At 44.7% G+C, this 27,735-nt stretch overlaps 1 protein-coding gene across 11 annotated transcripts in view; it reads right to left on the reverse strand.

Annotated features, from left to right (window-relative positions):
• The window catches only part of TMTC4 (transmembrane O-mannosyltransferase targeting cadherins 4), a 68,434-nt gene extending 40,699 nt beyond the window's left edge, over nucleotides 1-27,735 (reverse strand). For 4 of the 11 annotated variants that reach the window (XM_017970241.4, XM_078375481.1, XM_008996571.5 and 1 more), the window contains exons 1-5: nucleotides 26,796-27,735; nucleotides 21,184-21,399; nucleotides 16,813-16,928; nucleotides 15,535-15,751; nucleotides 9,193-9,280 (exon numbers count right to left, since the gene is read on the reverse strand). In XM_017970241.4, coding sequence (XP_017825730.1) covers nucleotides 9,193-9,280; nucleotides 15,535-15,751; nucleotides 16,813-16,928; nucleotides 21,184-21,399; nucleotides 26,796-26,825 — 667 coding nt within the window. In that variant the 5' untranslated portion in view covers nucleotides 26,826-27,735. The remainder of the gene's footprint in view (nucleotides 1-9,192; nucleotides 9,281-15,534; nucleotides 15,752-16,812; nucleotides 16,929-21,183; nucleotides 21,400-26,795) is intronic. The other 7 variants (XM_008996716.5, XM_078375590.1, XM_008996657.5 and 4 more) reach the window with 3 other exon arrangements.

Below are 27,735 nucleotides of genomic sequence, written 5' to 3' on the forward strand. Positions count from 1 at the left end.
AACCATTACACTTCAGTATACTTAGATCCATCAAGCCAACTAAGGATCATTTTACTTGCAGAAATTCATTACTTTCGATGTATCTGATAGCAAAAGATCACAATTAGGAGCCACAACAATAATAAAATCCTGTCAGATTACACATAATTCCAATTTGAGCACTTAGCGTATTTATTGTTTCATGTAGGCATTTGCTAGCACTCATCAGCAGATAAGTATTGGCAGGCACTACAGCCTTAAGAAAAATTATGGCCAAAATAGCCCGAAAGCTAACATTGATGAATTCTTTTAGGCTATAATTTGGGGAAAGGGCCACGAGTTTTAGTGGGAGAACCCAGTGTGTAGCTCATAAGTCCATGCCAGAGCCTTGGAGAAGTTCAGGGCTTCCGCCATGTCATGAGAGATGGGTGGCTTTGTCCACTCAGTCTCAGGGTACAGCCCCTCTTCCTATGACAAATTTTCCTGAGTCTGGGTCAAACTACCTTTAGGATTTTCTTCTATTAGCAGTTTATTTGTAAATAAGACTTTTAATTATAAATGACCCAATTAATTACCATGGGATCTCATCCAGAGATAAACAGGGCAAGAGATCCCTGGCCCCTGCTGGCCACTCTAGACCCAGCATGAGGAGATAGTGCCATGGCTGGGCTCCATCCATTGTCTTCAAGTTGACTAAGAGTTCAGCTCAGCAGCTCACTAGAAACCAAATGGACATCCCCCCTCCAACTCTACCCTGCCAACCTGTTACCTGAATTTGGTTTTTGTAGGCTTCTCTCACTCTCAGAATTTGTGTTGGTACTTCTCAACTAAAAATAATACATTCCCCAGTGTAATGGTCTCTGTTCTTAATCTCAAAAGCAAGTTCCTTGATTTTACATTTCTGCTTAGAAAAAAGGAATTATCTTTTATTTTTACTTGACTGTAACATAGATTAAATTTCCCCCATGGACTGGGGTCCTTTGATAAAAAAAAAAAAAAAATTCCCAGTTCCTTTATTAAAAATGTCCAAAAGATGGCTTTTGAAAACACTGTTAACACAAAGCTAAATTATGACACAGACATGAAAGTGATGGGCTCCTCTAGAATTCCTCTAGATAAGATAAATTCTAGATATTCCTCTTATCTAGAATTTAAAATGGCTTTCCCCTCACAAGGCTAAAGCAGAGACTTAGTTGAAAACAGAAAAATAACAACTAGAAAACACAGCCTTCAGATTTACTGATAACCTTTTCCCTAATCTCACCTGATAATTTCACTGTTCTCAAACTCTAAACTCCACCTCTCCTGTCCTCTATTGCAATTCTGATGGAAGAGTTCTACTTTTTCCTTAGACTTCCAATTTGCTTCAAACACACCCAACACGAAAATATATGAAAGAGGAAGGTAATGTTTCTTTGCTGAAGAAGTGTCTTCAGTCTCAGTGATTATTAAATATTAAGTATCACTTCTCAAAACTGTGACAATTTCAGATCAAAGGCAAAAAGCTCATCGGTCAGAGATAAACCTAGTAAGCACCACATTCCAGACCCGCCACTGTCCAAGAAAGTAATCATTACAGCTAAGGAGCACTTGAAATGTATCTAGTCCCAGGTGGGATGTATTGTTAGTGTGGAATACACACCCAATTTTGGAAGCTTAGTATGGAAAAAAGAATGTGAAAATTTTCCTATTAATTACATGTTGAAATTATAATTTTGATATATCAAGGCAAATAAAATACATTATTAAAATCCATCTCACCTGTTTACAACATGGCTACCTCAAAGTTTTAAATTACATGTATGGCTCCTGTTGTGTTTCTATTGCATGGCAGTGTCTAGACCAGGTGATCAAAGACCCCGCTCACAGATGACATAATGTGCACATTGCTGTTTGTATTCCAGCTCTGTCTTTGAAAACTCAGGAAATATGAAATGAGTTTGCCTATTTAAATTCAACTCTTTCCCCAATCCCTACCAGATTAGTCACTCAACGGTTTTTGGTATTTTTTTGTTTTGTTTTGAGACAAGGTCTCATTCTGGAGTACAGTATGTGATTGAGTACAATAGTGTGATCACGACTCACTGCAGCCTTGACCTCCCAGGCTCAAGCAATTTTCTAGCCTCAGCCTCCCGAGTAGCTGGGACCACAGGGACATGTCACCAGGCCTGGCTAATTTTTAAAACATTTTTATTTTTGTAGAGAAGAGGATCTTACTATGTTGCCCAAGCTGGTCTCAAATTCCTGTACTCAAGTGATCCTCCCGCCTTGGCCTCCCCAAGCGCTGGGATTACAGGTGTGAGCCACCATGCCCAGCTGCCACTCAATATTTTATCAGGAGTCATCAGACTAAGCACGTACACACACTTTGAGTTTCCCAGAATCTAAATTGGAAAGCTTAATTTAACATTTTAAAACCATTTCATATAAATGAAAGGGGTCCTCTTTACACATCTGTAGTATATATGTGCATGAATGATAAACCAAGGCTAACCAATATAGCACTGGCAAAATGTTTCCAGTTCTGGAAGTGAACAAAAAGACATTACAAAAATTCAAGTGAAAAACTAGCTCTGAGTGTTTAGCTAGCCCAGACTAGTGGACTTCTGGAAATATGATCTGTTCTGCTAAAATTCTGCCCACGTGATTCCCCAAATTAAGATTTTAAGCCTTAGTTTGTTGAGGTGACTAATGCTAATAATTATCAACATATATTCTATGTAAATTTGAACTTTGTGCTTTTGTGGCTATGTTCTTATATAGTAACAAATGCAAATCATTTTATTTCCACGTTTGAGCATTTTAATAAGACAACTGAGACAGATAACAGTAGACCACTTTGCATTTAGTGGGCACTCAATAAATATCTGTTGAATCAATAAGCAGTTTCTGTGAGAGTCTTACTATATTACACTTCCCTTACAATTATGAGACGTAATTTAATACCCAAAAGTTCATCATTTGCTCAGCGTGAACAAATACTGCCAGAATTCAAGTCTTTTCACTTTTAATTTAATCTTTGAACTCCTTCACACTGCAAGAATCTCCATCATTAAGAGTCTTCTTTAAAATAAATAATATCACATAATAAATATTTTAAAAGCACAGAGAACATCAATTATTTTAATTTTAAATTTAGAAGTAACTGTTAAAAACAGCACAAATAAATCCTCAGTGGCAGATGTCACCTCCAGCACAGCTGCACTTATAAATATGTTTATTCAGAAAAATCTTCCCTAGATTGAAAATTCTAACTTGCGCATGGCTCTGTGTAAGCATCTGAGGACATCACTCTTACCCAGCATTCTCCATCTCCTCTCCATCTAGATTGTTAAAATTTAAGTACCAATGACCCAGGAGAGGATAGGAAAAAAACAAAAACCATTTGGACACGATGCTGCCTCTCTCATCTTTTAAGAAGACAACTTGCTCTAGAATAATTATGCAGCATTAGCAAACATCAAGAGCTTAAGATCCAGAATCGACTAGAGATCCAGAACCTCGGCAAGGTTCTTCTCACTTAGGTAAATGGAGGCAAAGGCTAATGGAGCACAGGGGGAAAAAATGCAATGACAGAAAGACACTTGTCAGTGCTAACACCCACAAGTGCCAGCAGATGTGATCCATTTAATGAAGCATGTGCCGCGGACTTGGCACTCCTTTCCAGTGGGAAGATCTCCTTTCAGAAAAAGCATCACATTATACAAGTTACCCCTCTTCACCACTCTCTGCCTGGCATCTCTGCCGCTCCAAACTGGCACATCATGTTGTGTGTGGGAACCACGCCACCCCGACAGGTGGCCGCGACTCTCTCTCTGCCAGAGCAACACAATGAGCATCAGATTCATGTTCCAAAAGCTGGAACGACCAAGCCGTGCTTCCATGTGCAGAATGAAAGAAGTCAGGCTTGCTGCTCTAAAACATGGGTCCATTTGGGGGAAAATCAAGCAATGAAGGAACCAAAGAAACACAGAAAAGAGGATATGCACGGCTCCCACTGTCAGAATGCAGTCAGCACTGGCCCCAAAGGTAGAACCAAGTGTCTTACAGGACATGAGTTAGCCAACTGCCCGGTTTTGTAAGTGGTGTGATTCTAAGTCAAAGAGAAACAGGTGTCTTTAATCAAAATGAAAACATGAGGGAATGATATCCCAAGAGTAAGAGTTATCCCATTTTAGTGCCTGAACTATACTATACAGCTATAGAACTAGACAGCTTAAGAACAACGGAGACTTGAGATCCTGCCTTTAATATTATGAATAAGAATTTAGAACTTAAAATGGTTGTCCTAGGTATAGAGCAAATCCATCCCTCTCTGGAAAAGATTCTCTCCTCCCCACTATAAATGAGAGTAAATTTCTCCTTTTGGTCTTAACTCCCATTACACAAGTATTTTAAGGTATCAGTTTAGAAACAAAATGGTTTTGGCTCTTCTAGTGAGTTTAATGTGCAGAGACTATCTGTTTCCAATCTGAAATACCAGGCTTTAAGAGGGACATAAACACAAGATGCCTCACTGCAAGAATAACACTTTTTGTTTTGGGCATTCACAAGTAATAACCAGTGTGCCACTGATTTCATTTGAATTAGTGGGCTTTTTTTTTTTTTTAAGAAAAAGTATGCTTCCTTTATAAGGACATTTACTTTAAAAAAATTCTGTTCCAAAGATCTTGCTAGACATTCTATTTATGCACCAAAAAAAAAAAAAGAAAAAAAGGCAGAGCCCCAGAAATGTTATGTGAGTACATTTTTCATTTTCTGAAAATACTAGGATTCCAGAGGTTAGGACAAATTCAAGTAGTCAAAAATTGTCCAGAGCTTTATAATAAAGACATCCCATTCATTAAAAAAGGTAATGATGTTACCAAAAAAATATATTCTCTGAAAGAGCTTTTTAACTAGTTGAATCATCAATTTCAGGGTACTTAATTTTTTGTTTCCTTATAAAATAATATTAAATTTATTCCTCTGATGTTAGACCTTTCTTTTAATTTATGTTCAGATCCCAAAATTACAAAGATCAGGTTACTTTAAACCTGAAATTTAAACATTAAATAGCATTATAACTTGTATTTCAATAAATAATGGACTTGTCTACCATGAAAGAGTTAGTTTTTATTCTCTGTCGAACATTTATAGATGTGGGCACTTGGAACAGGAAATCACCGCTGCAATGACAATAAATACATGTGTTTACCACTCCACTTTTTGTACAATTTGTACTGACTAGATAGGGTAAAGTAAAAACATGACTGGAGGCTGAGGCAGGAGAACTGCTTGAACCTGGGAAGCAGAGATTGCAGTTGGCCTCCCAGGTTCACACCGTGCCCCTGCATTCTAACCCCGGGCGACAAGAGCCAAACTCCGTCTCAGAAGAAAACCAAAAAAAGCATGGTTGGGCATGGTGGCTGAACCTGTAATCCCAGCACTTTGGAAAGCCAAGGTGGGCAGATCACTTGAGGTGAGGAGTTCAAGATCAGCCTGGTCAACATGGCGAAACCCCGTCTCTACTAAAAACACAAAAATTAGCTGAGCGTGGTGGCAGGCAACTGTAGTCCCAGCTACTTGGGAGGCTACGGCAGGAGAACCACTTGAACCTGGGAGGCGGAGATTGCACTGAGCCGAGACTGCACCACTGCACTCCAGCCTGGGCAACAGAGCAAGACTTGGTCTCTAAATAAATAAATAAATAATAAAAAAAAATCACATGACTATTTAAGATATCTCAAACTCCAAATGAACACAGCCCTTGATTCAAATGAAAATATATATACACGTGAATGTTCATTAGGTTCAAGAGCTCTGTTTTGTGGCACTGAAGGAAATTTCATAGAAGATGAAGGGAATGAGAACAAAGGCCTTAGCCTCCCATTTTGCATAAACACACTATGAGAAGAAAGGGATCTTTACTAGTGCCTGCTATGAGGGGTACAGGAAGGAAAAAGTCAACAGGAAAGGAAGGAGAACCAGAATATTCTGCTCTGTAGGCATTCTGAATCATGGAAGCTTTATTTTAATCAAAATATACTTAAGTGTAAACCCCTGAGGGGCATAAACTTTGTTGTTCTAGTCTTTGTGTCCCCGGTACTGCAAACAGGGTCTGGTACAATACGCATCCTTAAAGTCTGATTAACTATTGGTGATGGAATGAATGACCAAAATCCGTAAGCCTCTACAGTCTTTTAGAAGAGAATCAGAAACCACGGCTTTTCATGAACACCTTCACCAGAATTATTTTTGCATACGGGGCTCTTATTGCTTCTTCTCTTCTCTAAAAAGCTATTATTAATTTGTAGAAAGTTTGCTCCTCCTAAAAAAGACTCTTAAGCACCCTACAAACTTTGTTGAACATTAACAGGATGTTCAAGGATTATTTCAAAGAGTCGGATCTATCAGCAAAGAAGCACATTCTGTTCTTCGTGTGTTGAAAAGGAGCATGGAAAATCAGAAACAGAAAAGTTGCTAAAAACAGTGCCTCTATTAAGAGACCAGGAGAGGCTCCAGAAGACTTCATGAGCCTCAGTTCTGGGGGTGATCAGACAAAGGGGGTTTTGGGATTTGTGAGGAGGAGCGGAGAGAGGGGCTGGCAGTGTGAGGGGCTGTTTTGGTGTCGCCGGGCCAGGGAACAAGCTGGACAGGGCTGGGCATCTAGTCCTGAAGTCCTGAAGTAACGGTGGGTGGGTCTCAGGGCACAGCACCTTGTTGGGAGGGGTCAGAGAACTGCTCACATGTGGAACACAAAGGATTCCCAAAGTAAGCTGGTCATAGTGCACCTAAGGCCCTCTCTCAAGAATCCAGGTGGCTCTGCGCCTGCGACGGAATCGAGAGGCACAATGCAATCACTTTGTCAGAAGTCTAGAAGCGATGAGTGGGAATGGAAAATAGCAGCAATTCCAAACTATGGAAAGGGTGTTTTAAACTCCCTGTTTTACACTGCCGAGGAAAACTGTGATGATCCCTAACTCAAAGCCTGCCAGAGCAGGTGGACAACATGAGGGGACAGGAAAGACACAAAATGCATGATCAACAATCACTTTTAGGGTCAAGACACCAAAGCCTGGATGAGCATAAGATGCAAACTACTGCAGTTTTGTATTTTCCAAAGACCAAGCTGTCGGTGCCTGCAAAGGCCCAGAGAACCAGTCTGGAGGCAACTCCATCGGCTTCACTTTAATCGACGCTTTCCTTTTACTAAAGAGGGTCCATGTTAACAAACAGATCACACGAAGATGAGGCAGCTTGTAACAAGAGGTCACTAGAAACCAGTTTAAAGGCTTCCCAATCCACCCGTTTGTCTTTTAACCGCCCCAAGTAACTTCAACCAAGTCAAAATCCAGTCATCTTAAAAAGGTTTCTACAGAAGCCACATCTACCACTGCTATTGGTTTGCAAATGCAAAAACGCACAGGTTCACATTCTCAAAAAAACTTACAAACTTAATATTAAAGACCTCATAATTGCTTTCCAATTTTAAAATAAACATCATAAATGCAAAAAGAATGTTACTGGACAAAAAAGAAAGGTCATGTTAGTACTAATAGTTAATATATTTATGTCAGTATTGAAATATACTTTGCCTATTTCTCATAAGTCAGTGTTAGCTAATTGAACAACCATCACACATTTAAGCTCCTTTATCGTTGGTATTAGTTTCCAAAAGCTTTATAAAAAAGTGTATTTTGCATGGATACTTGGAAATAATTTTATGATTTATAAACGTATCAAAAACATATATACGTAATATATAAACATTAATATACAAATTTGTGAATTAAAACAGAGAAAAGGTTAGTAAAAGGTTCCAGAAAAAGAATATAAAATGTCTAGCCTTTTCACTTTTCTGTGAGAATACTCTTAAAGGAGTTCAATAAATGTATCTGTTCACTTGATGGAAGAATGTTTAGTATCAGGACAGCTTTTTCGTCATTTCACAAGAGCAATCTTTAGAAGTAGTAACAGGTTCTATCCTATCTCCTAAATGATATCCCCCACACTTTAAATCTATCAGCGTTTAGTGCTTTCCTCAAAAACCACTCTGATGTCTTCGAAATCCATTCAGAATAGGGAGTAGTGACTTTAAGGGAGGCTATGCTAAAGTCAATGAAATGGTACCTTAAGAAGCTTTAGAGTTATCTTTGAGAAAAGCCACAACCCCTAATTTTAAATTTTCTTCAGGAAAAACATGACTTCTGATAAAACTGTTACCATCAGTATCTGTAAATTCAGATTTAATTACCAACTTTTGAAAAGGAAGAACCATGATCTGTAGTGCACGTTAACAGTGAAGTAGTGAAGGGATCCCTTCCTCCCAGCCCCATCACCGATTCACCGTCTCATGAAGAGTCACACGATGGTACTGAATTGATTATGGGCCCAGCGATGCAACCTTGCCAGATCTCTGGTAGCTGTGTGTCTCTTGGGAGTTTTACAGTTATCACAGGTGGGGAGACCCCTACCCCAGGAAGAGACTGAAGTGTATTATTGCTAAGTCACAGGAAGAAAAGTTACCACCACTATTCTCAATACTTGAAGCTGTTCTACTCAGCTGTCCCCAAACTCTCTAATGTATCAGAAAACCGATGGGCTTTGGGAAGAAGTGGTGGTTTCATCTAGGCATGATAAAGTAGTAATAATAAAAGGGGGTGGGTATGGTTGAGTGTACCATGCCCTGAGTGGGCACTGGCAAAGGCTGGGGCCACTGGAGTCACCTTTCTGCTGTGCCTTAGTGCAGTCGCAGGTGCTCCAAGACATGGCCTGAGCCTGGGTTCAGTCTGGACAGGATGGGATGGAGGAGGGACCGGGTATGAAAAATCTCCCTGGCTCTTCCCAAGCCACTTTTGGAAGCGATGGAGGGACAGCTGGGCAATAAATACCTGGAACATCAAAACAGGACATTCTGTCCTGAAATTGTTTGCAGTCCTACAATTTTACAGTAAACAAAATAGCAAAAATCAATCCTCCTTCTGCTTCTGCTCTTGGTCTCAGCACACAATAGGATAGGCCAGTGTGAAAAGCAATGTCAGAGCTTTGCATTACGGAAAAAGCAATGATGCAGACATACATCTCTAAAGAGAGTTTATGCATCCTCTGGCCCACATCCCCTCAGAGTGATGCACTCACATAGATGGATTCTTTCCCACAGGTCAAGACACTGCTCAACAGGACAAAAACATGAAGAAGGTGGAAAATGAAGAAGGCGAACGGAATGCTTACTTTCTCTAAATGCTTTACAGTAGCCAAGGAAAGATAACAAGAAGAACAGGGCACACAGGAGGTCTGCACGGCCGACAACACCAGCAACCTTAAAAGAGGGGAAGAAAACAAAGAATTACATCAAACACACTTAAGCAAATCCTAAACTTAGGAGATACAACAATTTTTTTTTTCGAGACAGGGTCTTGCTCTGCCACCCAGGCTGGAGTGCAGTGGTGTGATCTTGGCTCACTGCTGCCTCAAACCCCCTAGGCTCAAGCAATGACCCCGTCTCAGCATCCTGAGTAGCTGGGAGCACAGGCACACACCTTCATACCTGGTTAATGTTTGTATTCTTTGTAGCGACGGGGTTTCATCATGTTGCCCAGGCTGGTCTTAAACGCCTGGGCTCAAGCGATTCACCCACCTCTGCTTCTCAAAGTACCAGGATTACAGGCATGAGCCAACATGCCTGGCCAAAACCAAAATTCTTTAGTCATATAAAACAAGAAACAAATAAACACACCATGTAGCTGTGTGATAGCACTTGGTGTTATCTTACAATCGGTTCTCTTCTCCCTTTTGGGCACAGGACTTGATTTAACCGCCTCAAGAGAACACTAAATTGGTTTGAACCTGCTGCTAGCTGTTCTGCTGGACACAGATGGTGATACGTGTGTGCCGTAAAAGCTGTGTTCTTTAACACACAATACCCAAGAGCTCCAAAGACTTAGTCTTCTGAGGTCACAAAGTGGATTTTCAATTGGAAAATGTTATCAGCTTGAAGGGCACGATATTTAAGAAATAAAATGTGATTGGAAACATGAAGGACATAAAGGTGTGAAAGAAGTGTGAAAAGCCGTCCTGCCGATAGAGAAAGACACAGGAGTAATCTTTCAAAGCTGCCTCTGCCCTTTCTTCTTCCCTTCAGACCAAAACTGATTAAGTGAGTTAACCTGGAAAGCGAAATGCTTCAAGAATGATTAACAAGTAGGATGAGAACAGAATAGAATTTCTGCCATTTCCTTCCCACACTGTCCACAGGATGACTCTGCCATTCCCTTCCTTTCCTCAGTGAGAATGAAGCAATATAAACTTTGTGTTTCTTTCTTTCAGGCTGTTTTATGGTAATGGAAGACACAGAATTCCACCCAGGAGTACTGTACTAATACAGGTGGGCTTCTTTACTAACTGGCACCTGAATGTGACATGGACCCAAGCTTCTGCTGTGATTGTACCGGTGTCACTTTAAAGGCTGGTAGGTTAATCCCTTCCCAAAGGATGGGGACATGTGAGTGCAGAATAAAGGACTGTTCTATAACTCAAGATAAGAAAATACACAATGAAATTACTATATTTACATATAATGTTCAAGTTCATGTGCAGTCAATAGCTAAAACAGAATGTCTTTTAGGAGCAGATTTCCCTACACTGGTTATATATGAAATGTCAAGGACCATTTGTCACTTTAACTGTGACCTCCTGATAGTGGGCACGTGGCAGCCCGTGGTGTCAGGTGATGGCTGGGAAGACTGAATAAGCAGATAAATCCATCCAATGAACACCACACACACACACAAACACTACCAAAAAGGAAGCTAGGGACAAAACAAAGGCGTAACAGCTCTGGAACAAGTATGCCAGTATGCTGGAGGGGAACAATCCAATTGCTTTATGAATGAAATGAATAAGCAATGAGAGCTCTGGAATACTCAGGGCTGGAAACTGACTCAATCAGGGACACAGTAAAACAGTCAGATATGCAGTCACCCAGAACAGAGCCTGGCACAGGCTAGGTGCAACTCACTGTTAGTTCTCCTGGTGGGTCCTATGGGGTGTGTCTATGAACAGGAGTAGCAGAAAGGAAAAGGACAAAGGACACAGAAGCCTAGGCATTACCTCTGCAGCCAGCCCCAAGTGAGTGAGGAGGCAGCTGGAGCATCCTGGCTGTCTGGGTCCTCATGCCAGGAGCACACGAGAGGAGACAGGAGCATCCTAGAGCTGTAGCTATCTAAAGCACCTCAGAACGGACTGGAATCCCAACCTCTTACAGAAGAGAAAGCAATGAATGTCAACCCGGACAAGCCTGTCCGAAAGGGTCATGGGAAGCAGGGGAGCAGAGGTCAGAGACCAAGGTGAAGAGAGGTGAGTGAGGGGGAAGGAAGCAGTTTTAACAATACTGGAGCTAGGAGCCAGGAGAGCCAGGCTGCCTAAACCACTTGCTATCTGAATAGCTAGAATCACCAAAAATGAAATTGAAACATCAAAAACTTCCTTTTACAGAAATGTTTCTCTTTTTGCTGACTGTTGAAGACAGTCCCAAGACTGTAAGCAATGTACATTATGTTCCTTGACATAAAGAAAAACAAAAATTTTAAAGTATGGAAAGTGTTTTAAAGCAAAAGAACATTTAGTATTTACAATGAATTTCTGGCATAGTAATTAAGAGAGATTTCACTGAAAGAATGTTAAAACCTACCCGAGGAGGGATGCTTCCAATCACTGCTTGAGAATGTACACAAGCAACAAAACATTTTCTCTTCCTCTTCTGTTATCTGCATAATATGTATTTTGAGGCAAACTTTTCTACAAGGGCTATTTTTTTTCTCACAAATAATGTAAAACACTCAGAGTTTTCTGGGAAATCACTGCCATTCCCCTGAATTCATAAAGCAGGTGACATCATTGTTTCCCCAGTAGGTACGATTTGCATGGGGGCCATAACAAGAAATTAGGGAGATGGGGAACGTTTCCATTCCTAGTTCCTTTTGGATTAAAAAGTCTAGGTTCATTAGACAGAACTCTTTTTAAACATTTTGTTTAATTTTTTACTTTTAGAGACAGGGCCTTGCTCTGTTTCCCAGTCTGGAATGCACTGGCGTGATCATAGCTCACTGCAGCCTCAAACTCCTGGGCTCAAGTGGTCCTCCCGCCTCAGCCTCCCAAGTAGCTGGGACTACAGGAGCACACCACCATACTGGGCTACAGGCAGAACTCTTAAGGGGATCTGAGCTTCTCTCTTCGATGCTGGAATTCAGGCAATGTGAAATCTTCCCCAACGCTTTGAGGAAAACAAAAAGCAAAACCCACACAAGCACTGGGGTCCTCCTGCTGATGGCCACACAGAGCTGAAGAGCCACCAGCAGACCAGCGGCCATGTGGCCCTCCCAGGCTCTCTTCCCTACAGTGGGGACTGCTCTGTCAGAGGCTTTGGGTGTCTACAAACCACTCAGAGCAATGTGGTGGCTCATTAGAAAAAGACAGATATTCCCATCAGCTGAGGAGCACAAAACACTAATTGCAATTACAGCATCACCAAGCGGAGACCAGGAAGGGGAAAGACTGGGGTGTGGCAATCCCATTTGCCCCGGCTGTCCTGGCTTTAAAATGGAAAGTCCGCAGACCCAGAACCCTCTCAATCCCAGGCACACTAGATGGCTGACCACCCTAGAAGACTGGAAAATTCAGGTGCTTATTTGCAGTGGGCAAAATCATTTCCAGTGTTAAATGCTAGAGAGTGGTAAAGACATAAAACATATGAATATAAATGTTAATATAAAGAAATTCATGTCAGGCCAGGTGCAATGGCTCACGCCTGTAATCCCAGCGCTTTGGGAGGCCGAGGTGGGCAGATCACTTGGGGCCAAGAGTTTGATACCAGCCTGGCCATAATGGTGAAACCCCGTCACTACTAAAAATACAAAAATTAGCTGGATGTGGTGATGCACGTCTGTAGTCTTAACTACTTGGGAGGCTGAGGCAGGAGAATCACTTGAACCTGGGAGGTAGAGGTTACAGTGCACTCCAGCCTGGTCAACAGGGCAAAACTCTGTCTCAAAAGAAATTCATGTCACTAAAACATGCAGGGGCCTACACTGCTATGACTTTCTCTTAATAAATGTACAATGAGGCAAATGTGGCAAACTGAGGCAGTTTACTAACCAAATCCCCATTTCCTCATCTCACAGGGATCAATGTGGCTGGGGATGCTGTGGCCAAGGCCATCATCCAGGCTGTTGGCTCCGCCCACCAGCAAGCGGGGCTGTCTCCTGGGTGCTAGACGCCTGGAGGAGCTCGCCTGTCACCCATTTCCTTGGGCGTCCGGCTCTTTGCATGTTTTTAAAGCTGGAATTTCTTTTTTCTTTTTTTTTGAGACAGAGTCTCACTCTGTCACCGAGGCTGGAGTTCAGTGGCATAATTTTGGCTCACTGTAGCCTCTGCCTCCTGAGTTCAAACCATTCTCCTGCCTCAACCTCCTGAGTAGCTGGGACTACAGGCGTGTATCATCGTGCCCAGCTAATTTTTGTAGTTTTAGTAGATACGGGGTTTTACCATGTTGGTCAGGCTGGAGCTCCTGACCTCAAGTGATCTGCCTGCCTTGGCCTCCCAAAGTGCTGGGATTACAGACCTGAGCCACCATGTTCCACCTAACGCTGGAATTTTTAACTGCAGGGTGGGAGATAACAGGGAAATGCAGACAGAAGGAAACTGAATATTATCTGCAGCAACAAGGAAAGATAAACATACAAAAAATATCTGCCTTACAATGCTACCTTTTAATTCTCCATAAGTATTTCCTGAAATCTGAGTTTGAATGAATGTCATGGTGGGAAGGGGAAGAGATAAAGAGGTTTTTCAAATAGTCCCTTTTTTCCTAGAGCCAGCCTGTCTCCATTTCCTTTTAACAATCTGGAATGTGGACTTTTAAGATGACCGTGTTCCCAGGTTGCATTTATCTGGAGTGTGTGTGTGAGTGAAGAATGTGCATGTATGTGAGTGTGTACGTGTGTAAGCATATCCACTTATACTTGTTAGCACTTGAAACCTTTTCATAAATCAACTTCTGAATATTTAAAATGAGAATTTGAGAAAACCCTCCTTGGCTAATAATTCAAATATTTCATTTTGCTCTAAAGATCATGCTAAATTAGACGAGATGGAAAACAGAATCAGTACTTTTCCAGTGAATCTCTATCTTCCATAGATTTAGGATCAATGCCTGCACTATTTCTGGGTCCCAGAGAGAACTCAGATTGAAACAAAATCTAATTCAGTCACAGTTATGTATAAACAAAGCGCTTATAACTAAATTTTCACAAAGCCGTCCCCAGCCTATTCAGCCCTTAATGTCCTCTGAATTTGCTGAGGTAAAAAATAAAATAAAATTTAAAAAGATGTTAGAGGAGGGGGTGATAACAACTCCCTAACACTTTTGATTCCAAAGAATAGACAATTTAATAAAATCAGTGCTAAAAAGAGGACTTCTGCTCAGCATCTTGAAACTTCAATAAGCAAAATACAATTGGTTAAATATAGATATTTCAATCTGTATGAAATGAGAAGGCTACTGTGGGAGAAGTAATAAAGGTACGTGTGATATTTTATACTAGGCACTTCATGCTCACAGAATGAGTGACTCGAATCAAATCTTTTACCTCAGCAAACATGCTGCCTTGCATTTTGAGAGTCATGTGGTGGTGCAGGGGGTGGATCCTGAAAACTTCACAAATGTCTAGAGAAATCCCAGTACAGCCTGTTCCAAATACACACAGAGGCAGCTCGATGGGATGGAGACGCAGCCTCCGGGAGGCCAAGTGGGGCACCCGTCGGAGCTGCCTAATCACCGGGGGGAGAGGATCACACAGGGTGAGGAGGACAAGGAGAGCAGAGACTCCACGAGCAGCTCCCCAGCAGGGCGTGGGCACCGCTTTCCAGTTCAACTCTAAGAACGTCAGCATCTCCTCAGTGGAGGCCTGGGAAGCCCAGGATTTAAGTCCTACCTCCCATCCACTTGCTCCTCACCCTATATAAATTTTTATCCTCCCAGGCCGTTCCCCATCTCTAAAGTGGACACTGTTACATTAGCCCAGCTGGTGTCATAGTGTTCTCCTAACAATTATTTTAAGTCTAAGAAAGGATTTTATAAATCATAAAGCTGTCAGCAAACACGGAAACAGTGCATCAACCCTCTACTGCAGAATGGTTCTTAGCCTCTGAACTTCAGACTCCAAAGCCAGGCAATATTCAACTTCCATGCCTTCACAGCTGGCGTGATCCTGGAATTTGAACAGGAAGTATCAGCAGAGAGCGCACCATCCCTTATCACACAGTCTCCACCAATATGGTGCTCTGCATTTTTCCAAAACAGAGATGCCTCTGTCCCAGAGAGAACTGTTTCAAATATCTGACCAGGTATTTATGTAGTGTTCTTTCTATTTCTAGAGTATACTATAGTGTAGACTTTCTCCAGCTCTTGAACCAAGAGGAGTACATAAAGGGAGCCTGTTTTAGGAAACCGGGTGACACAGGAATATCATGTCGCTTCTCATGTGCATACAGATGCCTCAGGCAGACGATACTTACGCATTCAGTGTGCACAGGATGGACAGCAAACAGCAATGCGGCCAGCAGGGACGCCCTGGGGGCAAGGTGTAGCCTCCGACCTTTACTGGTGTACTGTAGGCCACCAAGCAGAACCGAGAAGACATCCACCATGAGGACAGAGATGCCACTGTGAAGAAGGATGTTGACCACATGAAAGCCCACGGGGTAGAAGCCTCCTGACAGGTAGTAGTTAATCCTGCAGAAACACAGGGTGTTCAGGGTAGACGTGTAGTGGCATGCAGCAAGAAATGGCAGTGGTCTGGAGGAAAAGGCTTGTGTGTGGAAATATGAAAAGGAGAAGCAGAAGACGTTGTGCCAGCCTGATAAAAACAGCATCAAGATAAACAATGCCTGTCGAGCTAATAAGGTTGCAGAAAAGGTGGGAATGTAATTAACTACAGAGAAAAATGGAGGAAATGGAGGTGTCCAAGGAGAGTGGCGCTAAAAACAACTTGCAGAGGAAAATCAAAAGGAAAGCTAGACGACTTTTTAAGTGCAGAAAGGGCAAGGCTGCTTTCTAAGACGATCTAATATTCCACACATTAATCATGGCTACCCGCTAGGGACCTGGGTTTAAGATAGTCTTGTAACTTGATTATCCTCCAAAAAAGGGCTCCTTATCAGTATGCCCACCAGCCTTTCCCCAGCAAAACACCCTCACACTGGCAGGAATTCCTCTTCCGACTGCTTCTCAGCCACTGGTGGTTCCAATTCATCACTCCCATGCTTCTGTGGGATGTCTGAACACAAATGTTTAAATGCACCCAAGCAGCAGGTATGGACCCAAGCAGCAGGTATGGATGAGAACCTTTGTGAGGTGAATGCATCCATTCAGTGCAAGGGGCTCTCTGATTAATGGAGGGGGATTGTTTTTAAGCTGCATCTTGCTTCTGCGTATTGACTTGCTAACAGTAGAATGATTTATACCTTATTTATTTCTGTAGTGAAAAAAAATCAGTTTCATCAGAGGCCCCATATTGCTTTCACTCCTATCATTCCACTGGTGTTAAGAAGCAAAAGGTCAAACCTCCAAGAAGTGAGAAAAATATGAAACACCACCAACGTGCAGGTCATCCTTCACAGCGGCCACGTTTGTCTTCTCTGCACCTAGAGACCCATGCATGTGAGCAGCTCAGACCCGCCTGGAGCCACTGACTGGAATCCTCAATGCTGAGAACCCAATGAAACATACCCGAATTCAAATGTCACACACAAGCTGGGAGTGACCCTCCCAGGCCCATCGATGTCATGGCTTACCTGAAAGTCAGGACGGTGAGAGGCCGGTAGGACTTGTGGCTGGTGTTGCTGCTCAGTCGACTGCCCCAGAAGTCATGGTGCCACAGGTCACCGAGGGGTGTTTCTGCTTGGAGGTCCTGCAGGGACACAAAGTGGGTGTTCTGGACAAGGGTCTCCAGCCAGCCCTGAGCCAAGCTCTTCCAACTCTCACCTGGAATGCAGTCAGGCCTGCTCATGGGGTTGCTGCGCCCAACATGTTCTCTATGCTGATCGTCTAGAGGTGCACATGGGCTCACCCCACCGGGCTTGAAACACCAAACAGCTCTCACCCTTCTGGGACACAGTCGATATGCTGAAGGGGCTGTCGCAGACCCTGGCTTCCCCCGAACTCTGTAGGCCCAGGGCTTTGGCGTTATGCCCCTGCCAGCTCCAAACCCAGAGACTCTGAATGTGCGGGTCTCCCCTGTACAGTCACCCTCAACTCATCACAGCTCAACTCCTCCCACTGTTCATCTCCCAGCTGCCCAGCTCTGCCCTTCCTGAGCGATCCATTCCTCTGCCCTGGGTCTCTGGCCATCTCACCCTGTCAAGCAATGTGTGGTACCCTGGCAACTTAGTTTTACATGACTACTATTTGTGCCACTAGACTGGGCTCAGGAGGACTGGGCTACATCTGGGTTTGCTGGTTGTATACAGAAGGTGTTTAATACATGTCAAATAAGTGGACCACACAGCTAAATAGATCACTATTAACCTTTCATATCTAATAAATAAGGTAACTTACCAAAATGTCCTAGTTAAAACATAAGTATGAATAAACATATTTTTTTAAGTTTCCATTTTTGAACATGAGCTAAGCAGACTGTGAAATCAGGAAAAAAACCCTTCATTTTAACAGATTAAAAAAAACTCTTAACAGATTAAAAAAAAAAACACTAAATATTAAAGAAAACTATACCTCTTACTGCTGGGGTAGTTAAATTTGGTACTCCACTACAGATGCTTAAAAATGCATTTTTTTTTTACATTTAAAAGATGAAAGTAGATGACTTTAATTGTGTCTAATGAGAAGAGAGGCAAACAAGGCACTGTGGAGTAAGTTAAGAAAAACGACAGATCGACTTTCTCTTTAAAGCATAATTAAACAGGAATGTTTTAGGGACTGGAATTACAACATGCTGATCATTTCCCCGTGTTATCAGTCAAGTTTCTTCATCAAAGTAACCAAACTCTGATTAATTTAAACAAAAAGGGAATTCTTCAAAGGGGAGTGTGCAGCTCATGGACCCCACATGGCCTGGAAAGCCAGGGCAGGGCCGAGGCAGGAGCACCCCACAAATCATGCCCCGGGCCAAGACTGCTTGGCTGTCTCTGGGCCCCCATATCTTTGTGTGACCAGTTCCTGACTCCAACAGGTGGGCGCACCTGACGGGACAGCCCCTGTCTGGGCCAGCTCCCTAATATAATGGTCTTCTGAGCCCCAACAGAAATGGGTCAAATGATGGGTAGCCCCAAAAAGCAACAAAGGACCATACCCATCATGCAGTTCAGTACTTGTGACTTAAGTGCTTGCTGACTCAAAGGGAGAGGCTTGAAAAGAGGCCAGAGATGCAAAGCTGGTCACTGATGCCCACTGTAAGGGTAACATCTGCTTCCATGGCGACGGGCTTCAGAAGCTGGGAGCACACTGACCATACCCCAAGAGCGGGTGAGAGATTCTGTGAAGGTTGTGTGACCTGCTCCCTTGGTTGACTCAGTGGCAAGCCTGGAAAGCCCACCTTCTCCTACACTCTTACAGAAGTGCTTGGTCAGTTGAGAAGGGCTTGGGCAGAGGATCTTTCCCTCTCTTTGAACAGGAAATGAACACCAACAAGGCTCTAAATATTTGATTAGGTGGAGCCTACACACAGCAGGTGTGCTACAGGAAGAAAAGTCAATTCTTCCTCATCATGATTTATGGAAAAGATGTATTGTGTCTGAAATTCCCCCTAACTCCACTGTCTCAAAGAAGATCATCATCTCAAGGAACAAAAAAGGCAACTCCACACTGCAAGGAAGCATCTGGAAAACAGTCTCTAACATCACTAAAATCCAGTAACAGCCTGTTTCACATTACTTTAGGCATGGTGCCAATGAACAGAGGAGTGCCTTTCATTAACCAGGAGAAGAAAAAGGGAGGGCTAGCAAGTTAACAAAAGGGGCACAGTGTGATGCTCCCGAAAACACTGCCAAGACCATGCTCGGCAGAGCCACGAAATGGCTTCATCTGCCTCACCTCACAGAAGGAGCAAGAATTACACCCAGACATCAGGGCCTCCACACACAGCCCAGCTCATGTTTTTGTTCTGCCTGGCTGACCAACATTTTTCAACATGGTTTCTGAATTAACACTTTATATGTCTTCTGCTTTCTACAAGTGGAGGAGTCAAGATATTCTCACCAAAATGAATAATGGAATTTAAACAATAAAACTCTATCTTTGTGAGAAAAGCAGTTCTGTAACCATTACGCCACCAATTTGTGCTGGGCAAGGTGGCTTGGGCTTGTCATCCCAGCAGTTTGGGAGGCAAAGGTGGGAGGGTAGCTTTAGGATAGGAGTTTGAGATCAGCCCAGGCAACACAGTGAGACTGTCTCTACTAAATTTAAAAAATCAGCTGGGTGTGGTGGTGCATGACTGTAATCCTAGCTACTTGGGAGGCAAAGATGAGAGGATGGCTTAAGCCTAGGCATTGGAGGCTGCAGTGAGCTATGATCACACCACTGCACTCCAGCCTGGGCAGCAGAGTAAGACCTTGTCCCTACCCCATGAAAAAGTCACCAATTTGATATAATTGTGTACAGTTACTTAGTTCTCTTAAGCATGATTTAAGAAAGCACTGAAATAGAATCATCTACAGTAACTACTGAGTGAACTTGAAGAAAATTACAAATGAAAAACTTGAATTAAAAATAAACATTGGCTGGGTGCGGTGGTTCATGCCTATAATCTCAGCACTTCTGGAGGCTGAGGTGGGCAGACCATATGAGGTCAGGAGTTCGAGACCAGCCTGGCCAACATGGTAAAACCCAGTCTCTACTAAAAACACAAATATTAGCTGGGCGTGGCATGCCTGTAGTCCCAGCTATTTGGGAGGCTGAGCCAGCAGAATTGCTTGAACCCCAGAGACAGAGGTTGTAGAGAGCCAAGTTCATGACACTCTACTCCAGCGTGGGTGACAGAGTGAAACTCTGTCTCATAAACAACCACCACAACAAAAAAATCCATTAAAACATTAACAATACTCTAGTTTATGCCATCAAAATGGAGATCAATTGCAATATTATGTTACAAATAAAAATATGCAAATAAGTCATGTTCCTCCCCCATACAATACATGTTTGTCACATAAAGAGTTTTTCACAACATTTTCACCATGAAAACGACTTTATACCTATTTGGTAGAAACCATGACTTCATATTTTTAAGAGCATTCAACAGCGTTACAAAGAGTTGCTATAATTACATCAAGCAGCGAGCTAAATGTGTGTATTCCTCCAAGTCTTCTTCACGGGCTAAGGAATACACATAAAATATCTTCTGAGCAACAGACCATTGAGAGGCTCTACCCAGTGCCATTTTCAAGTTCTTTCTCCTCTGGGCCTTGCCTGCCTCTGCATTTCTTGCTCTGGTTTTTAGCCTGCTTGAATCTTTTTCATCTTTTCCCACAGAGCTCTTTCTTCTGCCCTAGCTCTGGGTAGGGAGTGGAAAAAGATTACCATTTTCTCTGCACTGATATATAACAACCACTGGTAAGCAAAATCGACTGGGATTTTGCATGTTCAGCAAAACTGAATCTCCAAACACGAAACGAGCAGGAACTGCAGCGCCCATGGGCAGCACGTTCCTCCTGCCCCAGCAGCTGTCAGCAGGCTGTCCTGACAGTCTCAGAGGAGGACAAAGTGGCACCAGCTCCCTGCCTGCTGCTGAAGATGCGCCTTCTGGCAGGTGATCAGACCAGTCCATCACTGCAGCAAATGTGTGATGGGTTTTTTTTTTTTTTTGGATGACTGTGGAAATGTTTCACAAAACCTGAAATCCTTACTCTGTGATGCCCTGCAATACCCTTGCCTTGTAATCTTAGAAGAACGGCCTCTTTGATCCACATGTGGACTGGGGCTCTTGAGGGGAAAGCCTCAGCTCAGGGAGGGGTTCAGAACCTTGGTGCCAGCAATAAGAAAGGCACTAAATCAAGGAGGCGATGTTGAAAAGAGACATAATAATCGAGAGCACGACTGGGGCACAGACCAATGCCTAACCTACGTTTCACAGAGAACAATGCAACACAAACTTAGATGATTACTGAGACACAGGTGAGCAGTTAAGTTGACCAGAAGGGAGCTGAGATACAAACCTTATTGTTAACAATAGCTTCTGAATCATCAAAGACAAAGTCTCCATCATAGCTCCGAGCAAAACACACAATGGCCACCAGTCCCACTACTAACTTAGCCCAGGAAGGAGGAAGAACAGGAGAGGGAAGGATGTGATCCAAATCCGCGTCCAACTCGGCCATTCTGAAAACTGCAGGCTGGTGGCCCCCGGCTCCAGCATTATGCTGGTTAGGAATCTGCAGGAAAAACAACATCATATAAATATTCATCAACATTGGTAGGACCGTTTCTGCAGTGAGCACCATGAGTAAGAGCTGGATAGTTATTTACAATATGATTTTTGAGATGGAGTCTCACTCTGTCGCCCAGGCTGGAGTGCAGTGGCACAATTTCAGCTCACTGCAACCTCCACCTCCCAGGTTCAAGCGATTCTCCTGCCTCAGCCTCCTGACTAGCTAGGATTACAGGTGCCCACCACCACGCCCAGCTAATTTTTTGTATTTTTAATAGAGATGGGGTTTCACCATGTTGGCCAGGCTGGTCTCAAACTCCTGACCTCATGATTCGCCTGCCTTGGCCTCCCACAGTGTTAGAATTACAGGTGTGAGCCACCGCGCCTGGCAGCTATGCTATGATTTTCTATGATTTGATCATTAACAATTTGAAGTTGTGCTTTCCAAACTTTAGTGGGCTAAAAAGTCACATGGGACACATGCAGATTCCTAGGCTGGACCACAGGACCTATCAAATCGATGCCCTTCGGGTTCCTGATGCTGGAATACTCTTTAGAAACATGAATTTAATGGGATCCTCATCAACCCCACAAGGCAAATCATTTTTAATTGCCCTTGAACCAGTTTACAAAGCTTAAAAAAAAAGAAGTTACCATCTTACCTCATCCAATCAAGAAAAATCAATAAACAGTCATTGTTGGGTTTTAGCACACTGTGTGTGTGGCAGGGGAGAGGGTAGTGTGTAAAACACAATCCTGCTTCTGAAAAAGCTTATGGTCTATTTGAAGCATTCAGGCACATAGGCCAGGGAGCCAAGACTCTGAGACAGAGACAGGGGAGTTGAATAGAGAAATCCTAAGGCAGGGCACAGCATCGAATGCTGGGTTCCCAGGTTAGTGACTCACACACAGAAGACAGATAGAGGAAATGACTGGTGGGGACAATATCTTGTCCCAGAAAAGGCTGAGCCATACAAAGGAAAGGAAGGGAGGCTATTCTATGTGAGGATATGACCTTCAATCCTGGTGAAAGAGTCCAGATAAAAATATACACTATTTTGAACTTTTCTTTCAAATGGGCATAATGTTTCTCACCAGGGATGCCCGTGCCCCAGCCTTGCCATGTGTTAGTTGTACAGTCCTGTGCACAACCCCGTTCCTCTCTGAGCCCACCCGCTGCGGCCCTCTGCAAAGCATCTTAATGCCCAGTAGTGAGAGTTGCCTAACACCTTGGAATTCACCGAAACAAATCTCAGCCTACCCCCAAACTCACACTTTATCTGCCCCCATTTGCACCACATCCTGGACGGGGCTTTCTTTGGACTTACCAGGATCAGATTTGGGTCGGACTGCTTGGCTCTGACCTGGGGTACCTCTGGGCAACTTACTTGACCTCTCTGGGCCTGTTTCCTCAACACTAAAACAGGGATGGTAAGAGTGCCTACCTTCTAGAGTCATCACGAGGATTAAATGGGATTCCCAACACTGCCGGGCTGTAATGAAGGCTAAGAGGAGGCCAGCTATTATTACTAATACTTTCTTCCAGGAGGCTGAACGCAGAGGCACAAAATGATTTTCTAAGGGAAATCCCTTTTAGTATCTGCTTGATTGGTACTGAGGCTCTTGTCTTTACTAAAGGGCCTGGACCCTGTTCTTTTCCTGCCGAGATGAAAGAATCCCAGCCCCCTGACTGGGAAGGCAGTTTGGATGTATTTGTGTCTGAATCTCTAAGTGAACACCTCAGATTACGGAATCAGTAAGAAGCCAGCTAAATGGGCCACCTGAAGTCATAGGCATCTTTTTGATAGCCTTCTGCCTGAGTGAAGATGGAGACAGATCCAACAGGTAACGTGCACACCATTCCATAACGATGCTGTCCCCTTCCAGGGGCCAGAAGGAGGCTCGGGTTTACACTCCAGAGATGTAACAGGCTGCAACTCTTCCACCGCTTGTCTCTCAAGCCTCACGCCTGACGTAAGGCATGCTCTCAGGAAGCCCTGGAGGAATACTGCAGATACTTTTCCAGTGAAAGGATAAACCACTACTCAGATCCAAATTACAACTGCAAACACAATACAGGTCAGCACACACCCCAACCTCTGTGCTTACATTTCAGCTTAAGAAATTACTCCTGTTACTTAAAAAACAACAAATCAAGGCTGGGTGCAGTGGCTCACGCCTGTAATCCCAGCACTTTGGGAGGTTGAGGTGGGCGGATTGCTTGAGCCCAGAGTTTTGAGACCAGCCTGGGCAACAAGGTGAAACCCCGTGTCTACATAAAAAATACAAAAATTAGCTATGTGTGGAGGTGCATTCCTGCAGCCCCAGCCACTCAGGAGGCTGAGATGGGGGAGGATTGCTTGAAGTCAGGAGTTCCAGGCTGCAGTGAGCTGAGATCAACCACGGCTCTACAGCATGGGCAACAGAGTGAGACCCCGTCTCAAACTAACGACGACGACGACAACCACCAACCCCAACAAAGCCAAACACTGAATAGTTAGGAAGATACTATGACTTAACATGGGGAGAATAAGAAAATTTTAAAAATCGACGTGAAGGAAAACAAATAATTCATAGCAATCTTAAATGCACAATAGAGTTGTGAGCTGACAAAAGGTCCTGTAACTGGTTTTGACGTTATCTGCTTTGTTGTTTCAATAGTGAATTTATTGGCTCGTGCAATCTATTTTTGGACATGGTGTCTTGCTATGTTGCCCAGACTAGATCCAACTCCTGGGCACAAGTGATCCTCCTGCCTCAATCTCCCAAGTAGGTCGGACTACAAGAGCATGCCACTGAGCTTAAATATTATCTGATTCGGTCTCAAATATTTGAATATTATTTCACAAATGTTTGTCAAGGTTCAAATGGCCTTCCAAGTAGAATACTCAAACAGGAAATACTCTGTGCTCCTAAATTCTCGACGACTGTACCTAGGATTGCTTAGAACATAATCACGTTGGTACCCAAGCAACAGCCCCGACATATACAAGGCAGACTGTAGACCGTGCCATCAACCAGGTGCCCTGGTAGGCCAGGTCCAGAATCCTGGGAAGTCAGGTGGATGGCTGAGTCAGTGGATCTCAGATGATCTTTTCTGCTCTTGCAGGGACTGCAGGGAACCTGACCTACCTCCAAGACTTCTGCCCCCACATCATTTCCCAGTTCTGGCTGGCTCTCCCCTCCTCGCTGTGACTCCCCGGCTTCTCTATCTCAGGTAGCTCCTCCTTCTTTCTCCAAGGCCTCTCACTTGTTTGCTGCCACTGAAAATACTCACAAATGCTCCTTTCTTTCAAGGGATTTACTGTCAATGTATATCATGGAATAGCTCAGAAAATGCCTTTCACTAGCAATCGCAGAAAAAGAAAAAAAAAAAGCTACAATTTATTAGAAAGCCAGTCAAAGTTCTCAGTCTAGTTCAGTGGTTGAGAGAAAGGCTACAGAGACAGACAAACCCAGACTTGCCAGCTGCACGACCTTGAGCTGCTTAGTCTTTCTAAGGATCAACTTCCTCACTGGCACAGTACGGTACCACCACTACTTTCATCAGAGGGCTGGGGTAAGAATTAAAGGAGAGCACATATGCAAACAACTAGTTCCCATTAGCGTTAGATTTTGGAGAAATTAGCTGCTGCTTCCCAGTCCCTGATCTCCTGCCTCGAGCACACCCATGTTGCCACTGTTTATTCCTGCAGATGGGCTTAGCACCAGGGCCAGCAGCAGCCCATCGGGTGACCTGGTGCAACTGAGAAAGGCGTACCCTTCTTTTGGGCAGACCCAGGGCACATGGCTTCCTTGGTCAGGTGTCTTACACAAACTGTCCAACTGTACACAGTGACCCAGTTCCCAACTCTCCTTCCTCCAACACTAAATGACTTCCGTTCCTCAATGATCTGAGCTAGGCTTAGCACTCAGGCAAAAGAAGTCCTGTCTGAGTAAGGTGGTAGAGATGGGGGACCACCCTCTTCAAGCTCCCCCCTCTTTTTTTTTTTCTATCACCCAGGCTGGAGTGCAGTGGTATGATCATAGCTCACCACAGCCTCACCTTACTAGGTTCAAGGGATCCTTCCACTTCAGCCTCCTAAGTAGCTGGAACTATAGGCATATGCCACCATGACTGGCTATTAAAAAAATTTTTTTTTTGTAGAGACCAGGTCTCACTGTGTTGCCCAGGCTGTTCTCAAACTCCAGGCTTCACACGATCCTCCTGCCTTGGCCTCTCAACACACTGAGACTACAGGTGTGAATCACCGTGCTCACCTCCACCATTTTTTATACCCAGACCATGAAGTAGGAAGTGATGCTCTGTTTTCTTCCAGATGGGCTCTAGGTCGCACCCTCTGGTCCCTCTTCTCCACATGATGTCCTGCCTAGGCTCCCTGGCTCCTCTGCCAGAGCTGGATAGTCAGTTCACCTTATGAAGCAACAGGAAGAGAGACCCACTGTGGCCTCAGCTACAGGCCAGACAGAGGGCACAAGCCAGGAGGAATGAAGTCAGTGTTCTGCTCGCCACCTAATTCCTACATCAGAATCAACTGGCCCCTCAACAGGGGCTGAATCTGGAACAAAGCAGAGGTCCCTCGATCCCACAATTTCTCAAACTTCTCATATCAAGCCTGTAATATCAAGAATTATCCTACAATTTCTCAAATTTCTCATATCAAGCCTCTGTTTTCAGAAGGTTAAAACAAATTAATCATCGAGAAGGTCAAAAAGAGGACTCCCGAGAAACAAATGTTATCCAGCTGTGAACCATGAGGACCCAATGACAGCTGACACAGCGGCCTGGCTTGCAGTAAACAGAGTGGAGAGATCAAACCTAAATGTTTCCCCTTGGAAAAATTAGCAGCAGCCACCTACTGAAGAGTATTTCTCTCCTTGCATCAAGGGCCTGCTAACCTCTGCCCAGCCTTTCTACCTCATGTGTAACACTTCAACTACATAGCCAGCTATCCTCTGCCACGCTGAGAGGTGACAGCGCTTCTGGGAATCAGATTAGAGAACACAATCTTTGTGACCCAGCATCCCGGCCTGGCAGTTTCCTAGCTGATCCTATCCTGGGCCCCTCAAGGCAGGGGAGCTAGCCACCATCACCACCCTCCTCCATGCAGTGCTGAATCCGTGCTACTGAAGGCTAGCTAAGGTATCATTCTGCTGCGACCGGCCTTCCCATTTTTTAATTCAGTAGCACACGAGGGCCATGGCTGCCTATAGCAAGAATGTGTGTGGTTCGGTATTCACAGTTCCACTGTCCCAGAAAGTTTCCAGCTGGCCAGCTTGTAACCATTTCCCCCATCTAGGTGCGCTGGCCGTCACTTTACCCACTCCCTTTCATCCGGGCGCGCCAGGCGCAGAGGCGACAGCAGAGAAAGGGGACAGGGAGACCTAGTCAGTACCTACTCTGTTTCTCAAGACATTCTCCTCATGCATTTGCTCTCCCGGGGAAAGAGCGAAGTGTGGGATGACTCATAGTGGCTAGACCGTTCCTCTAACTCCTCCCTTCTTTTGTGTGTGGTTAAAAAAAAATAGAAAGAAAGAAAAACACACACGCAGCACACAGCCACAACATCAACAAGACCAGAACCCCGCAGAGTTCGCAGGAGGTGGGCAGTGGCTGCGCCACCTGCTCGGCTTCCCCAAACTCCGAGCCCACGCCGGGAAGTGGCGGTTCGGTGGCCCCGGGCGCCCGGGTCGGTTGCCTCGCGTTCCCGCCGCTCAGCTCTGCAGCCGAGCGTGTAGTAGTAGGCGCTCGCAGCACGGCGGGGGAGCAGCGGCGAAACCCAGGGCAGGCGGCCAAGCGGCCCGGCTGTGCCCAGCCATCGCCTGCGCCGCGGCCAGCTGGCGGCCAGGCGCGGGGCCCCGCGGCCAGATGGCCGCTCCGGGAACGCGCCGCAGGCGCACGGTGCGCCCGGGCCGAGGGAGCGCCCGCTCGGCTGAGCCGGCAGGGGCTGGGGCGGCGACCTCCTCCCGGGCGAAAGAGCGCAGGGGCCCGAGCGGGTCGCGGGCAGGCGGGGCGCACACCCTCCACGTCGCGCCCTTTGTCCCGTGTGGGGCTCACACCGGGGCCAGCGTTGTCCGTGACCCCGGCCCCGGCCGCAGCCCGGGTCCCGGAACCAACTCCTCCAGCAGCACCGCCCCCGGGCCCGAGCCGCTGTGCGGGGCTTGGGACTCGGCAGCAGCAGGCAGCCGGCGCCCGCTTCGCGTCCAACTCCGCTCGCCCCTCAGCGCGCTTGGCCCTGCAGGGGCCGCCCCGCGCGTTACCTGCAAGGCGCCGGAGCGGCGACCGCATCTCCCTCCCGGGTGCGGAAACTCCAGCGGCTCCAGGAGCCCGCCCGGACCT

Source organism: Callithrix jacchus, chromosome 1 (assembly GCF_049354715.1).
Source record: "Callithrix jacchus isolate 240 chromosome 1, calJac240_pri, whole genome shotgun sequence".
NCBI lineage: Eukaryota > Metazoa > Chordata > Mammalia > Primates > Cebidae > Callithrix > Callithrix jacchus.